The 17921-nt window shown below is 36.7% G+C and overlaps 3 protein-coding genes across 3 annotated transcripts; 1 reads left to right on the forward strand and 2 right to left on the reverse strand.

Moving 5' to 3' along the window:
• Nucleotides 1-20: 20 nt before the first annotated feature.
• On the reverse strand, nucleotides 21-12595 carry LOC311304178 (uncharacterized protein; the record flags this gene model as incomplete). Its single annotated transcript, XM_084431052.1, has 8 exons — nucleotides 12416-12595; nucleotides 9560-9883; nucleotides 2619-2963; nucleotides 2402-2530; nucleotides 2280-2309; nucleotides 2022-2051; nucleotides 430-450; nucleotides 21-55 (listed from the first exon to the last, which is right to left on the reverse strand). Exons 1-8 carry the CDS (start codon nucleotides 12459-12461, stop codon nucleotides 21-23), a joined length of 960 nt encoding a protein of 319 aa, XP_084287178.1. The 5' UTR covers nucleotides 12462-12595.
• Nucleotides 4938-6852, reverse strand: LOC311299201 (uncharacterized protein). The gene is made up of 2 exons (XM_084422640.1): nucleotides 5667-6852; nucleotides 4938-5550 (listed from the first exon to the last, which is right to left on the reverse strand). The coding sequence occupies exons 1-2, from the start codon at nucleotides 6763-6765 to the stop codon at nucleotides 5303-5305; spliced, it is 1347 nt and encodes a 448-aa protein (XP_084278766.1). The 5' UTR covers nucleotides 6766-6852; the 3' UTR covers nucleotides 4938-5302.
• Nucleotides 12596-14452: 1857 nt separating the features above from the next.
• LOC311275808 (uncharacterized protein) lies at nucleotides 14453-17848 on the forward strand. The gene is made up of 4 exons (XM_084385053.1): nucleotides 14453-14698; nucleotides 15086-15409; nucleotides 16841-17134; nucleotides 17216-17848. The coding sequence occupies exons 1-4, from the start codon at nucleotides 14599-14601 to the stop codon at nucleotides 17329-17331; spliced, it is 834 nt and encodes a 277-aa protein (XP_084241179.1). The 5' UTR covers nucleotides 14453-14598; the 3' UTR covers nucleotides 17332-17848.
• Nucleotides 17849-17921: the final 73 nt, after the last annotated feature.

A 17921-nucleotide genomic window follows, 5' to 3' on the forward strand; every position in this document is an offset into this window, starting at 1 on the left:
TATGAACTATTGTTTCAGCTTTAACACTTACCCAGTTCTTCTTCATTGATCTCGGCTTCGCGTCACAGCAGCACATAGAAACAGAAATGATGATACTTTATATAAATGATCAGTAACAATTAGGCTACAGTAAATTTGTATGCAATATACATAATTTCCATCATCATGCATCAGTAAAATCCATCATTAATGTGATTTAACAAAATAAACACAAATCTTCACAAAACCGCTCTATTTGTTAACATTAGTTCACTAGTGCATACTTATCATTTACTAAAGTGTCACCAACAATACTTATCACTGAACTTATTGGTTAATATTAATTTATATATATTTTAAAATTACTTCAGTGATGTGTGACACCTGTAATGTTTTTATATCAAACAATAAAGTGAAGATTTCTGTTGCTGTATTCGCTTTAATACTTACACAAGTGTTTGGAAAGCTTTGCTTCATGTCACAACAGCACATAGAAACAGAAAAGAGGAGATTCAAAATGAGCGATCAGGTGAATATGTTAATGTCCGTGATTTTAGTCTAGTTATTATAATAGTTATTTTCTTTGATTTTACTGATTTAACAGGTTAATTGACAAGAATAAGCCTGATCAAGGATTGTATGGAAGCTTGTTTTCGGTGCAGAATATATAAAAAAAAATTATATCTTACAATTCTGACCATATAGTAGCCTACGCAAATGCGAGTTGGAAAGTCAGAATTGTGAGTTTTTAAATCACACATTTTCAACTTTACAATTCACAATTGTGAATTAAAACAAATGATGCAAACTCACAATTGTGAGGGGAAAAAGGCAGAATAGTGCGATAAAGAGTAAAAATGACCTTTATTTATTTTATTTTTATTTAGTGCCGGAAACACAAATACATTTTATTTATTTACAAATAAAAATACAAAATGTACTAAAGCTCTGGGGCCGTATTCACAAAGAATTTTAAGGCTAAAAGTAGCTCCTAACTGGCGAATTTAGGAGCAACTCCTAAAAATAATGGGCGTGTCTCTCGTAACTTTAGGACTCCTAATTTTTTTGACTAAGAGTAATTCACAAAGCATTTTAGCCCTAAAAGTAGCACCTAAGCCTGGGACAGCTTAAAAGAAGTCGAGAGGACTCCTAACTCACTAAGACCTATTCACAAACCGCTTTTTGTGGCATTTCACGTTAAGGCAAGGAGCTTCCAATTGCGAGGGAACAATTTTGCATTGTAGGCATAACTAGGGATGCCATAACGCCACCAACAACAACCAAAACTAGGCTACTCATTGCATGTAAACTAATTGTAACGTTTGATTGTGAATCAAATTAAAATGTTCTTCTCTTTGCAAACGTAGGCAGAGGCATATAGTGACAGATTAATTCAATAATGTTGCAAAGATATTGCATCAATCCATATGTTTCATTAGGCTACTAGGCTATTTGTTTTTCCTTACTCTTTATTCATTTAGGCTATTTATTCAGTTATTCATCATCTTCCGTCCTTCGCACTACTTGTGTAGCGCACGCATTCTCAGACCTGTCACCTGTCAATCATCATCGTTGGGGAGGTGTTTGGAATCATTCCCGCGTTACAATCATCAGCCAATCAAGGTGGTCACTTCAGTCAAGCTCGTGCATGAGTAATGACGTCATCCATAGCAACGAAGACTCACTCTTAGTTTAGGAGTTGTCATTTTTCTTTACTAAGAGTAGGCCTGAAAGGCGTTGTGAATAACTTTTAAGAGAAAACTCCTAGCTAAAATCTTTTAGTGCGATTTAGGTGTACTCCTAGATGTAAGATAAAATGCTTTGTGAATACAGCCCCAGATGAAATAAAAACACTTTGTTAATGTCCACCACCGGTTGTGTATAATTCAGTCATCAGTATATTAAATTCATGAAGCTCAATACTGGACAATCACAAATAATTAATGATTTTTTTTAAAGCAGAATTTATGACAAAAATAAAAAAATACTATGAAAAAATCATATTACACATTTAAACTATGCGTATCAGCTGCAACACTTACACAATTGCTCTAGTTGTTTGGAGATCTTCGCTTCACGTCACAGCCGCACATCGAAACACAAATGAGATTCTAAGTGAGTGTGTTGTAAACAGCGATTCATTCATGAGTTTATTAATGTCATGCAGCTCAATACTGGATAATCACACACTTCATTACTGCACTAAACCAAACAAGCAGAACTTGAAAATGATAAATATTGACAAATCTACAGTAGCACAATAAAGTAAATTGTTTTGTTGTATCAGCTGTAATACTTACGCAGTTGCTCTAGTCGTTTGGAGATCTCCGCTTCATGTCGGCGGCACATCGAAACAGAGATGAATGAACAGATGAGACACTGAGAAGATACTGAGTGATTCTTCATCATTTGCATGACTTACGTATGAGTTTCTTGAGTTCAGAATCACGGCGTCGACAGTAAATTCCGACACCAGCAGCCGCCGCCGCCACAGCCGCCAGCATCAGAACAACACATATCCCCGCCACCACTCCGAGAGGAAGACCTGGCACTGAAGAGACGAAGAGACACCTGGATCAACTCAAGTACTAGCAGACGCTAGTGTTTCAGAGCTGTGCTGAAAGAATAACACAACTCACCAGAGACAGTAACAGTGAATCTCTTGAATAAGATCCGTCTGTCACTAATGATCTTGAGTCTGAATTCTCCAGCATGTTCAGTTTCAAGGTCAGTGATGGTCAGAGATCCAGTGTTAATGTCCATCTTCAGTCTGTTTCTGAATCTCCCATCGTCACCATCGTAGTGTGACGCGTGACTGTCTTCTGTATCGCCTTTCGCGATGAGAGATCCTTCAGCTCCAAATCTCCACAGTATTAGATCCCGTTTCTGCAGTTCAGTGTCAATGTGTAGAGTCTCAGAGTTTCCCTTTGTGGCCAACAATGCCTTTATTTCCTCATTATCTTCAACAGACTTGAGTGGAGATTCTGCAAAAGTAATATCCCATAATGTCATAACTGTTGGTTATATATTCTCACAAATAGAGATCTAACAGTGTGAAAATGTCATATCACGATTATCAATATTATCACGATTTTATTCAAATGAGATGAAAATGTTAAAAAAAGGACCGATACGCACAGTGAAAAGTTTTATATTTGAAAATCAACAAACAACTAATAAAATTAGCAGCTCTATGAACTTCTTTAAAACTGCAGTAAGTAACTTTTTTGTGTTAAAAATGTACAAAATGTATATAATGAGTGAGTATCACTACGATACGCCTATAATAGTGTTTATATTGGGACTATTTTATATGGGTCGGTGCCGCTGCGGAGGAAACCGCGTTTCCATTACCCTTCAAATTGCGCAAATTGAAATTGTGAATTGAAAATACGCCCAATGGAAACACATCAATAGCCGCGTTTCCATTACAGATTTGCAAAACTATTGCGAAATGATGGTGTTTCCATTAACCGATGTTATGCGACTAAAACTTAATTTTTTCCTCTCGCGATCAGTAAAATCATTCCAAAAATCATGGCAACGGACGTTGGTAGATTTATGTACTAATCCCAGCCAGTGCACTGGCCATTATTATCAATCGAAGGAGATGTGTGTGTGTTTTCCAAGCATTAATGGTAAGGAACGACCCTTACACGCGGCACATATGAGGTGTTTATGGGTGTTTCTCCCTCATTTCTGCTTCGAGGTCTTGATTGTGGCATTTCTTTGAGGTTTAGAATCCATTATTCCTGTAATTATTTTGTCTTTTATGAATTTAATAAAGAACTCTGTCTCGTATTCGGTCCAAACACACAGCGTCATCTACGTCAGGTGACCTGTAAATGCGCAAAAACTGTTTCTATTTAAAAAAATATTTCTATTTCGAATTGCCTGAAAAACCACCTCATGCAAGAAATACACCTAATTTTTTGCGATAAATGGGATATGAGATAAACAAAAATGACGTGTTTCCATTAACCGTATTTTCAATTCGCAATTTCAATTTGCGCAATTTGAAGGGTAATGGAAACACGGCTAATTTCACAAAAACTCCCATATATCGCAAAAACGTTTTTAGGTGGTTTTTCAGGCAATTCGAAAAATAAATTTGCAAAATCTGCATTTCGCAAAACTGCAATGGAAGTTTTTTCCTATTCACAGGTCACCTGACGTAGGTAAAAGTCGATAATTCTTTAAGGATGACGCGGTGTGTTTGGACAGAAGACGAGACAGAGCTCTTTATTAAACTTATAAAAGACAAACGAATTACGGGAATACTGGATTCTAACCGACAAAGAAATGCCACAATTAATCAAGATCATGAAGCAGAAATGAGGGAGAAACACCAGAAACGCCTCATATGTGCCAGTCACAGTATATGCGAATTTACTTGCCATTAATGCTTGGAAAACACAACTATGTGTCCTCCATTAATAATAATGCCTAGTGCGGTGACTGAGATATACATAAACCTAACAACATCCATTGCCATAATTGAGGGCTTGAGACGAAGAACCATATAAGTCCATATTTTCAAATTTTGAATAATACTTTTTTTTTTTATTTAGACTCTGAATATTATATATATATATTTGTTTTTTACTTGAAGATAAGACAACAAAAGCTTCCCAATTCTGATGAGATAAGACTTTTTAGTATCAATCTTAAAAATAAAAAGTTAGAGTAATTTACATTTCTGGAATGTGGAAGAACAGTATATGTCCAGTTAATGTGGAATAACAGTATAAGTCCAATTCATCATATCATTTTAAACCACTGGAGATTTGATTGCTTTATCTTAGTTTTAATACAGTAACAGAACCTTAAAGAAAATATTAAGCATTTCTTTCTTTCAATTTCTTTTATTTTTTGCCAACGTAAATCACAAAACAAAAACACGGACAATACGAACAATGAACAATACATAGGCCTACTTATAGTACAAAAAATAAAACGTCAATACAAACAATAAACCATACATACTTACAATAAACAATACATACAAACAATAAACAACAGTAATAACAGTAAACAATACATATTTACAATACAGACATACATCATCATCATTCCATGCTATAGTTCCATATGCTAGTTTACCATATACATCTTCCTTTTTTTGTTCCTTTAACTTTTAGAATACATTTCATAAATAATCACCCCATTCATTCATTTACTAAATAAATAAATACCTATATATTCCTATTATACAACATAAGATAAGGCATACAAGATAAGCTACAACTACTTTTATGATTACTTTTACACAATATACACAATATACCCCACCTTACCCTGCACATGACCTACACATACCAGGCTACTCTTCACATTCTAATGTCCCATAAAATGCTTGGGCCTCCGCTGGCATGTAGGCTAGCATTTTCATAAGGTCACGGTGCTTCTCCTTCTTGACGGGCAGAGGGTCCTCGTAAGCACGAGCATACGTGGTGGAGAACAAGGGAGCTGGAGGTGGTTGATTCTTCCTCTGTTTGGTGATCAGCCAGGTCTTCCATCCCTCGTAGAGGCTGTGGCTCCCTTTTGTGTGGACACACCATGGATCAGCAGCTGAAATCATGATTCAACAAGAAATTCAATAAAGATTCTTCCTTCACGCACATATCCCCAACACTGTTAATCTCAGAAAACCAGTTTAGTTTTAGTTTAGTTCTTCGGTTTTTTACCTGTCACTTTCAACCACATCATGGATGTGATTAGGAGGCCAGGTGGACGCTTTAATGTTGCATCAGGGAGCTGCCTGAAGTCCGCACATTTCATCTCAGTTACTTTAAATGGCTGCTGCTGCCTGGCTCCACGGATCATCTCGGCGACATCGCTGGGGGTGTGGAGTGTGGACACCTTACGCCTCTTGTCCAGCGTGGCAAATGAACGGTCACAGGGAAGGAAGGAGTGACCAGACACCATGAACTTCTGCTCTATCTGACTGAAGTACCTTCTAGATACGAGCAGGGCCATGAGGTTTAGGACTCGCCAGTTGTTGTTCTGCCCACAGCATCGGTCACTATAGATGATGAGCTTCCGTTCCTTTGCCTGGACTAGGGGAGCGAAAGATGTTTCTGCCCACTTCAAAAGACAGCTTGCCACCTCGATGGAACCTCTGTGAGCGATGCCCTCATGCCAGAGGCACATTGTAGGAGGATCGTCAGTGCCCATCTCCTGGATACAGAGGTTGTAGTTGGCCAGCTGCCGTTGATAGTACACGTTGGAGTGTGTCAGGTTTGGCGTGAACACTACCCCCTGCATGTCGATACAAATGACATGGCAGTCATCATTGGCTTTGGCCCACTCTGTGTCAGCCTGCAACTGGGTGTACGCTTTTTCAGCTTTCCGGTGGTGAAGCTCACTCTCGGCTGCGATCTTCAACCTTTCTCCATCTGTTGTAGCAGCTGTTAATTTTGAGAACAGGGCGTCACATTTCGCACAAGTGTCACTTCTTGGCTGCCCAAAACTGAGGTTCTGCTGCTTGAAGAGGTCCCTATAGAGCCAGAACTTTGCAGTGGATGTAGGATTGTTTTCCTTGTACAGGCGGAACATGCGGAGCAGGTTTAAATCAGGGCTCAGGTACTCCCTCTCCACATCTCCCTTCAACCGTGAGTAGTGGTTCGGTTGGCGTGGGAAGCTCAGGACATGCTCTCTTATCCCCTCTCTCACTGCAGGATGAATACTATGAGGCCTAAAAAATAAACAACACAACTCATGAACAAGGGAAATATAATAAACTATGCTGGTCTGTTTTGCAAAATGGCATTGTTTCTTTGACATTAAATTATAGGATTTTGTTTTTCACATACAGTCATTAAAGGGATACTTCAGGATTTAGCATTAAGCTTTGTATCAGTAGAAAACCTGTAGTATTTTCGAATTACCATGCTTTCCACCCTCATGTCCCCCTGAGACGAGAGATTTATGTATTTTTTGTCTGGAAAAAATCCTGTGATGATGCAAAAATCGTCATTGTTTACATGCACATCTTTTGTTTAAATCTAACTGAATTCATTCCGATTTGTGAATCTGAATGTAGTGTTTACATGAACGCTAACCAAGTGATCGGTTGATGTGCGTTCTCCTCCGTGAGAGAGAGCCTACGAGACCAGTGCGTCTCTGTGTCCCAGTGCATTCTGGGAGGAGTTGTCTTTCATCCCCATAAATCAAAAATTAATTTTCTGGCTTTTCTCAGTATAGAAGGCTCCAAATTAAAAAAATAATTTCACATTTCTACTACATAAATGACCCATTTTAAATACACATTAATCTTTCCTGAGGTGAAGTTGTTTTTGTTTTTTTTTACTTACCTGTTATGTTTTCCTCTGAAGTCCTCTAATGGAGACCTGACTTTAGCTACCTGCTCTGTTCCCTCAGACTGACTGCCTAACTTTTCTTGAATAACCTTTTCAAAGATATGTAACTTTAAATAAATATGTTATGGACAATGTATCTAATTAAAATCATGCATGTAATGAAAAGTTAACAAACGGAAAACGCTAGGCTATAGAAAACTTGCCTGTAGGCGACTGTTGGTCAGTTGAAAGACTGACATAAATGTAAGCTTACAAACAGCAAGTCTTTGGCCTCCTTGTTGCACATTGTACTTGAAGGTGTACTTCCTCTGAGTATTCTCAGTGTCAGGCCCACGTGGTCGTCTGCGACTCACCTTGTGCTAGAAGTAAAAAGACATGAAGTAAAAATACATTTACCATAGCGTAGCAGGCTAGCCGTCGTATGCTGTCAAGTTAAGGTCATTAAGTATGTGAGTAGGCTTTGGTTAGGAGAATGAATAAGCCATGTGTGTGCCTTTTAGGGCATCAAAGCGCTGTGGTCTTTAATGCACTTGGTGGCCTACTTGATGCTGGTCATCCTTCATCCATCCTCACAAAATGTAACATTTACAGTGATCAGGCACATGTGCAGTCTTAGTGAATTGAAGGCATACAGTAGTAATTCACTGGTTATTTCATGGGCCTACATTGTAATGCATTGCATACTGTTGACATGATATAGTCATGAATTGCTTAAGTTAGCCTACCTGCTCCAAACCAGAGAGAATGATAGCCTGCTGCCTCTCATAAGAGACAGCATAAAACTCTGTGAAGAGCTGGAGTTTTCTTTGGTCTGTTAGGCTTGAACGCTGCCTGGGACACGTCTCCTTGCACACCTTGCCCTTAACAGAAACAGTCACATTAGCGTTTTTTTTTTTTTTTTTAGCTATAAAAACTAGAGCTATTAGCAGCTATTAAGGTTACTTGAATATCAGCTTACACAATCAATGCATTTTTTTTTATTATTACCTTTTTTTAATTTATTTTTATTATTTATTAAATAACAAGTAACAAACATAACATAGCATACAATATTACAAAACAACGTGTTGCATTAAATGGTAACGGGATACAAAAATTATATCAAAATATTTTAAACACGTCAATGACTTTTTTTTTTTTTCAGTGAAGACATAAAGCAATCAAATTCTACTCTAAACATCTTAAAGATTGGGGATGAATTTACATATGTTTGTTTATGTATATACAATTCTGCCAGCAGTAACGTTACGTATTACACAATCTATGAATGGTAATTATAACATTAGCCTAAGTTACGTGACGCTCTGGGCTGGTGTTAGAGACGCACCTAAAGCGTTTCGATTCATTTCTCCGTGGTTAAAAGGAGTAGAGACATGTTTAAAACGTCCCCTGAATCCTAATTTTCTCAGCTTTCATTTCGACCCATTCATGAAATGATCCTTTAAACAGAGTGAGCTATATGAACTGTAGTAGACAGAGCCTACACGCCCCTCTGACTGTAACCGCTAACTTTAGGTAGATACTTTGTATACGGGTTTTCACTCACCTCTTTTGGTGGACCTTTTCCTTGTTTTTGCTCTCCTCTCCGGTTCACATAGGGTTTCCCAGCATTCCTCAAAGACTTCCTTGCTCTGTCCTTCCATTCATTCACGTTCGCTCTCCTTTTTTTGCCGAGGTTTTGCCTATTAATGTCCGCAGCGGACATGAAAGCAACCGGCGTCTCCATTTTTCGTTAGTGGACATAAACGGTTTTTCCGCGTGAGACTATTTTAAATTTTAAAATACAGAGTTTTGGTCGTGCGAACACCCCGCCAAAGTGATTCTGTATACAAAGTGGCACACATACATTCAAGTCACATGGTTATCTCAATTTTAGTTTTTTTGGACTTATACGGTTGTTCGTCGCATGAACACAATTGTTGGAATGACTTATTGTATCGCGAGAGGAAAAAATTACGTTTCAGTCGCATAACATCGGTTAATGGAAATGGTGTCATTTCGCAATCGTTTTTTTATCGACATTTGGAAAATATCGCAAAAGATTTGCGCAAATTTGTAATGGAAACACGGCTATAGACATTAACAGAGAGAATGCAATGCACATGCAAAAGTTACATCCTGCAGCTTTAAATTATATGACCGTCATCAATCGCAAGATATTATAATAACACAGCGCACATCCACCGCGGACACACTCTCTCATTTCATTCAAATGCAGTTTGCCTACTCACAAAGAAGTTCAGATTTAATTTACTCACCCTTTACAATAACTCTGAATGTCTTGGCTTTGGTCTCTACACTGCTGATGCTCTCTACTGTATATTCACCAGAGTGTTTGATTCTGACGTTCCAGATGGTGAGAAAGCCAGTTTGATCCAAATTAAGTCTGCCACTAAACATCATCAACTTCACATCACTATATTCAACTTTGCCAGTTGCTTTGTTAATTGTTGCTATCGTAGTCTCGTTAACTTTCCACTCTGCCAGACCATCTGTCTGTGTTTCAGTAAAATCAGCCTGTAGAGTGAGAGAATCTCCCTCGATCGCCGTCTTCACTTCGTCTGGATCGACATCAAACACGCCTGCAGAACAAACGGAAACACCAAGAAATTAAACATTTATACATTTACCAAGTGCTTTACCTTTCATCAACAATTGCCAGAAAAATTTTAACTTCTCTCATCATTTACTTAACTTGTTGGAACTTCTTGTTCCAAACTTGTATAACCTGTTTTTTTTTCTGTCGAACACAGAAGATATTTTAAAGAATGCTGGTAACCAAACAGTTGTCGGTGGCCATTGACTTCCACGGACTTTATAGAATAAATATAATAGAACAAGTTTCCATAAACGTTTTATTCATCAATGAATCATGAAAAAAGTAACGCGGGTTCCAATCAAATATTAAGCAGCACAACTGTTGAATCTGAAATTGATAATAAATCAGCATATTATGATGATTTCTGACACTGAAGACTGGAGTAATGATGAATGTGCACCACAGAAATAAATAATATTTTAAAGTATATTACAATAGAAATCCATTATTAAAAATTCAATAATCCATATTCACCTTTCAGATTTCACTTCCAAAATATTCATTCTGTTTAAAAATACAACCTATAATATTCGACAGGCAATTTTCGGTCAATTTTACTTCGCTTCCTCAAAATAAAGTGGTTCAAATTCGACAAAAAAATTCAACATTTGAACGGCAGGAATATCAGTAAATTGCCGATTGATGATCTCCATAGCTGTTAGTCAACCTCACCAGAAGGAGGTGTCGACGAAGAAAACTACAGATAGAGCAACAGGTGAGAGACTCATTCATTCATAAAAACAGATTTACAGAAATGGAGCAAGCATTTATGATGATTATCAGGGCCAGTCTATATGTAAAAGCTGATAAAGACCCAAAAGCGGTGTTTACATTTAAGTCTTCACAGTTAGTTTTGTACATCTAGAAATCGGATGTATTCATGTTTGGGTCCGTGCAGGCCTTAAAGGGTCGGACCGGCAGCCTAAATATTCTGTGTGATTAATGTTAGACAATATTTAAAAAAAGACAATCACCCAATGCTTGACTGAATTACTTTAATCTATTTATTAAGAATCGGTCTATGGTTAATTTATAGAGTGAAGACTCTTTTTTTTTTAATGCTACTGTTAAATAGACCTATTGTAGCTGAAAAAACAAAGCACTGTTTATTTTATTAGTTTAATTTTATAGTATTTGTCATATTGTTTGTAATTTGTATTTTTGCTTTTTTTTAATAACAAAGATAAAATAAAATAAAATATCTGTATTGCAATTATAAAATTACATTTAAAAACTTTTAAATGACTCCTATCACGAAATATGATTTTGGTCATCCCAACCTGTTCAGAATTGTAAAAGGTTAGTGAATGTTAACATGATTAATAATAATGTGCTTGTTGCAAACCTCTCTGTAAGCTGTTCACACTGACATGTAATTACTATTATTTATTTATTTTTAAAATAAAGGGGAGGGAATGGTCAAAAAGCAGGGCAGGAACATGCTGGTCAGGTGAGTTTTTAAAAAGATATTTTTTTATTAATTTATAAAACAATGAATTGTAAATTCTGTCATATTTTTCAATTAATTTGACTGTTTTAGGTTGTTTTTTTTTCCGTCAATATCAAGGTGTTTTAGTCTGATATCATATCACAGTCATAATTTTGGTATCGTGACAACACTAATCTGCAAGATGTAGGCTATGTTTTGTTTGTTCATCTGCACTACGTCTCTAGGACGTTTCCTGTTAGATGTCATCTAGACATTTAGAAGATGTCTTTAAGATGTTTCAGATTTAAGATGTTTATTAGATGTTTTTACACAGCAGATGCTTTCGAGATTAACAGATCTTTAACAGACATCTTACGTTTACATTTTACAGACATTTACTTTGAAACTTTTTTGCTTTTGCATAATTTTTTTACTTTATATTATGAAAAATATTGAATAACTTCACTCTAATGCAGTGTAATGCCATCCAATCTAGTCCACACAACAATGCTCTCCTGCTGGTTAAACTACAACACTTAGTTTTTTTACATTTTGAAATACAATCAATTACTTAACTGCACTAGTGTTGTAGTATAACCAGCAGGAGAGCAGTGATGCGTGTACTGTGTGAACTAAATTTGGTGACAGTACATTGTGTTACAGTGAAGATATTGAATATTTTCATAATAAAAACTCATACAATTATGCAAAAGCAAATTATGCAAATTGTGCAAACTAAATTATATAGTATAACCAGTAGGAGATTACTGATGTGTGAACTGAATTTACTGGCACTACAGTGTGTAACATTGAAGTTATTGATCCGGGAAACTCGAATCTGTGAATATGTTTGTCAACTTTAATAAACTAGTTTCCTTTAAAGCAGAACATTTCGTTTATGTTTGGAGGATATGTTCCTATAAAATTCTAAATGAATGCGTCAAGCACATCATCAATCATAGGTATAATGTGTAGTTTAAAATGCGTACTTCATAAGCAAAGGCATTTAAAGACAGCACTTGCCACACCTGCCAGGTAGAAAGAGAAACCGAAACCATTACAGAAAACCAGAATTCAAACACTTACCTTCTATGACGAAGCAAAATACACAAATAGAAAACACATTCTTCATTTTGATAAGAAGTTGAGTGGAAGTTTAGTTTGATAAGGACGATTGTGGCTATAAATCTCCACCGTTGTGTCTGTGTTTTGAGTATGTGAGACTCCTGAACCGCACCCACCGCAGAAATCCCGCACTGCGCCTGCGCAATCGCTCCTGTGAATGGACCGTCTTAAATGTTGTTAGTTTGGGGGAGAGCTGGGAAAACAAGACCCAGGCTAATGAATGGCAATGAATATTATATATGTTCTGTTGTATGATGAATATTTATATATGTAATGATGCTGAAGATTATATGATTATTATGTATAGCCTACTGTATACAAATATAAAGAAATTCATGTTAATATTCACCTCCAGAAGCACATGGTAGACTCCATGTGGGGGAATGTGAGTATTTCTCGGAGTGTGTTACCTTTTAGTAGTGATGGTTGAACAAAGCTTTGTGAAGCACTGAAGCTTTCCTTAGTCGGGTAGTACACTAACAAGGGTGCTAAACAAATAGTAAACACCACATTCTCAAGCAGTCAACTCTCACTAGCTGGCCTCCATTACACATGCAATGTGTATGTCTATTTATCGAAGAAGCGCAACTAATTAAAGCGAAGATGATGAACGAACGACGAGGAAGCACATAAAACGAAAATACATACACAAGAATAAATACAAACAAGGGTTTGTTGTTAGACAAACAGTGACACACAAAACTGTCCTGTTACTATAGCTAACATTACAACAACAGCATATCTTGTTTCTGTGAAACATAGCAAAACCAGTGTTACTAAGGTATTAAACGGAATCAAAGCAACATCCGCGTTGGTTATCAGGCCTTCCCGCTTCGCTCTCTCCAGCGCTGGAAAGCTTTGCTAATATTAACGCAGGTGCTAAAGCTCTTTCTCATCATAACCCTTCATTTTCCAGTGATTTCTTCTGAGCTTTTCTCATTGGTAATGTCTCTCAGCCATCTCTCTTTCTACAGACTTTCTTCAAATCTCCCTCTTGCTCGCTCTCTCTCCTCCTCAATCATACGCGCCCTAATGCTGATTGGCTACAGATTTGTTGTAGTGTCTGGTGGTTGTGTCGGTCCGACCAACTTTCAAACAGCACTTTTCAAATATCACTTACCCCACCTTTAAAGGGTTCACAGCTGGAAGATTTTCAACACGGTGTACGTTGTGGCCATCTAGTGGTCAAACCAAACCGATAATATCCAATGTTTCACAGCTGGTTCTACAGCTGGTTCTCTTATCTGTGATTTTATTAACTAGCCTATTCTGTAAAGCACTTTGAATTACCCCTGTCTATTAAATGTGCTACATAAATCAACATGCCTTGCCTACAGTTTTACTATAGTAAAACTATGGTTAATTTCCATAGGTTAAGGGTACATATCCCACATGATAAAAAATTATATAAAAATTTATAGTAAAATTTCTCTAGTAAATACAATAGTGATTTTGAACCATGCTATAGTTAAGGTACTACAGTAATTAAAATACTATAGTCTTTAGATTTTACTAAAGTAAACTGTGTGGTATTCTTGACTATAGTTCTAGAAAACTTACTAGAGTACTGGGTAAAGTTGTTTATATTACCACATATTTACCACAACATCTATAAAATTACCACAACAAATTAATTCAAGGATGGTTCAAAAACAATATAGTATTTACTAAAGAAATTTTAACCACATTTTCTATGTTAAGTTTACTACAGTGCAGTAGTTATTACAGTTTATCAGTTCACCATGGTTAATACTTCAGCATGCTGTAACAAAGTGCAGTAAATACTATAATATACTACAGTATACTACAATTGACTACATTTTACTATAGTAAATAGGCTACTAAAGTTTACTACAGGCGGATTTTTCACGTGTACACACAGTTTCAGTTATTCTCATCTCTTATAGCATGCATTTCAGAAACTGAAACAAAAGGATTGTTTTCTCATTTCCTATTACAACTAACTTTAATAAAAGGGAAATGACACCAATAAAAGTTGTGCTTTGTGGTTTTACTGGTGTAACGACACGAGAACAGCACAGGAGTTTATTCTGACTTCCGACTTTCACAAATATCACTTCATACAACTTTTGTTCTCATTTAATTACAAAACTTGTGGGCTTTGAAGAGTTTTCAGGAGATTAATGCCGATTGATAGGCTATTAGCTACTGGAGACGTCTGCGAACCTTTGAGGAAAATGCTTCGTCTGTTTGCTTTGCTCTGTTGTTTGTGGAATCCCATTGGTAAGCATATCATGGCTTCAGTAATACAGAAAAAAATAAAAAATAAATACTATGTCCTCTAAGCAACGTACTTTTTTTATTAGCTAAAACACATTTGTTATTTAGATACCTTTGTTAATGTCTTTTGTTTTGACGTTATTATCTTTTTTTTTTACCCAGCAAAAACAGAACCTGGCCTTAACGCTAGTTTAAACATGCATGGTAATAGATATTGCAGGGAAAAATTCATATCCTTATGGGAACAGATTTAATTCTTTATAGGCAACTTTTGTAATTCTGTAGACTTTTATATGTGTGTATAATCCTCAGGCCTATGTGTGTGTGTTTAATTTAAAGTTAAAGTAGTGGCTAGTGCTCATTTGTCTATAAGTTTGTTTTGTTTTGCAGGTGTGTTTGGTGATATAGATGCGGTGAAGTCCGTGTCAGTGACGGAGGGAGATTCAGTCACTCTAGAGCCTGGTGTTGCTATACTACTGAGAAATAAGATACTGTGGAGGTTTGGAGATCAAGGTGCTCTCGTAGCTCTCATAGACGCTGGTCAGATCTCATTATTCAATGGTTCTGATGGGAGATTCAAAGACAGACTGAAGCTGAATCACACTGGATCTCTGACCATCACAAACATCAGAACCACAGACACTGGAGCTTATGAAGTAAACATCAAGGGAGGAGCAGGAGACCAAGTCAGGAGATTTAATCTTACCGTCTATTGTGAGTAACTTGACCATTTCAAATTATTTTATTGGTACAAAACCACAATATTATGAATAAAATAGATGGGATGAGATACAGAATCAACAATTTGTTAATTTTTTTGTAGCATTGGTCTTAGGGTGTGTTCACTTACTGTACTTGTTAGTATTGTTATTGCTATAAAACAATTTCTAGAACTGAGATGTTTCAGTTCAAGAAACATCATTTTCGTGGGCTCATGCCGAGTCACGTGCACGTGGTTTTCAATTTTTGCCTGAATGGACTTTCTTCCTTTTTATTTTTCTGGAAAACCTACTTTTTAAAACCTTTATTTGGATAGCTCTTTTTTACAATACAGAATGTTTCAAAGCAGCTTTCCAGAGATAACAGGAAAATAATGCAACAAAGATTGTTTCCAGAAGAAAATTAGCGTTACAGTCCAGCTGAAGTAAGCTTTGTTGTAAAAAACAAAAATAAAAATATTAATTTAGTTTATATATATAAAGCCACTCTGGAGAAAACCGTGATGTCATTGTCCAGCTCAGTTCAGTTCTCATTTAATGGTGTCAATGCAGGCAGATCAATAATATTGTTAAAAATTAAATTAAATGTCCCCAACTAAGCAAGCCAAAAGCCAATAGTGGCAAAGGCGAAAAAACTTGAAAAAGGCGACAGTGGCAATGAACCAATTCCTCCATCAGGTGACAGAATGGAGAATAAAACCTTGGGAGAACCCAGGCTCAGTCGCTCAGTTCTCCTCTGGCCAATGAAAGAACAGTGTATGATTATGATCCAGGCAGCATTACAGGTCAGAAATCAGATTGGATTGGACCAATCAGTACATTATCCAGTTCCATCTGGTTGAAGATCGGAATCATTACGCTGGTATGGAGACGAGTTTGTTGAGGATACTTTATATTTTATACTCGTGTCGAGTATAAACAAAACAAAATCGTATCTTGGTAAAATGTCAACATTTGAACCACTTTATACATATATATTTTTTCACTTTTATATACATTACATTAATCGAGTAAATAGAACCTAATACTTAAATTAAAAAGTCCTAGACAGCCAGCTGAAGTAGGTGGTCTAAGGTGTAATTTGGCAATATCTCAAAAAAATTAATAAAATAAAATCCTTTCGTCACTGGCGCACAATGAATTCTGGGATAAGGGAGGCCGCACAGGATCCATCTGTTGTATCATTCATTAGGCTACATGTGAAATGCACTTTGAATTGGAACAGAATTCATTGTGCCACAGTGACACAGTCGGCCTTCAAATGTGGCCTTCGAAGGATGCAGCCTCTGAATTTGGACACAGATACGGTGTCAATTGATACCCAGTGATTACTGCAAATGAGTCCTTTTTTAAATTAATGCTTTTCTGTATTTTACAAATACATTGGTTTATCAGCCAAAAGTGATTATTTACGTTTATTCTCCAGCTCGTCTGCCTGTTCCTGTCATCACCAGAGACTCTTCACAATGTTCTTCGTCTTCGCCATCATCAAATTGTTCATTGCTGTGTTCAGTGTTGAATGTGAATCATGTGACTCTCTCCTGGTACAAAGGAAACAGTTTATTGTCCAGCATCAGTGTGTCTGATCTCAGAAGCAGCATCTCTTTACATCTGGAGGTGGAAAGTCAGGATAAAAACACCTACAGCTGTGTGCTCAACAATCCCATCAGAAACCACACCAAACATCTGGAAATCAGTGAATTCTGTCAGCCATGTCCAGGTATGTCAGCGTTTCTTTGGTAACTACAAATTCCAGAAAAAAAAAAAAAAAAAACTGAAGTTCTCATTTTTTTTCCTTTAGAAATCTACTGTTGTGGTTTTACTGAACCTGTGACCCGATTGGTCATCACTGCTCTGGTGGGCGTGGCTGCTGTTGCTTTTGTGGTTTATGACATCAGATCCAGGGATGCAAAGTAGGGACGAGAGAACAGACATCATCACGAGGACCTCAATGATAAATCATACTGTACGTTCTCACAGAAAGTAGGAATATTCTCAAACAGCTGGTTGTAAAACCTCTCTCTTAGAATTCTGATGTCACATAAAATAAGGGACCAAAAATCAATCGTCAAACAACTGGATTCAACACCAGTCCACCATCAATGCCCAATCTTTGGTTTTAAGACATTTAGAAGTCATTTCTTGCTATAATTGCTCCACCTGAGGGATGGACAGACACACCTCAGAGGCTAATAATTCTAATTGAAGTAAATGTGAGTGATTCATCAATGATGGGATCAATGATTGACATTCTGTTTGTCTGTTGAATTAAGAAGACCACTCTTAAGAATTAAACGAGTGCTTCAATCAAAGATGTGTTTTGTGTCATGTTTGGCTTGTTTTGTCGTGTTTTGTAGCCAACTTCAGTTATTTGCTGGTTGTAGTGTATGTGAAGGTGGCTTACGCTGAAAAATAAAGTTTATGCTTCATAATCAACATATTTTAGTCACATTATTCAGGCATTTAATAATTTAAAAGCATTTTAGACATGATTCAGCTTCATTTAA

The sequence above is a fragment of the Rutilus rutilus genome, assembly GCF_951802725.1.
Source record: "Rutilus rutilus genome assembly, chromosome: 1".
Lineage (NCBI taxonomy): Eukaryota > Metazoa > Chordata > Actinopteri > Cypriniformes > Leuciscidae > Rutilus > Rutilus rutilus.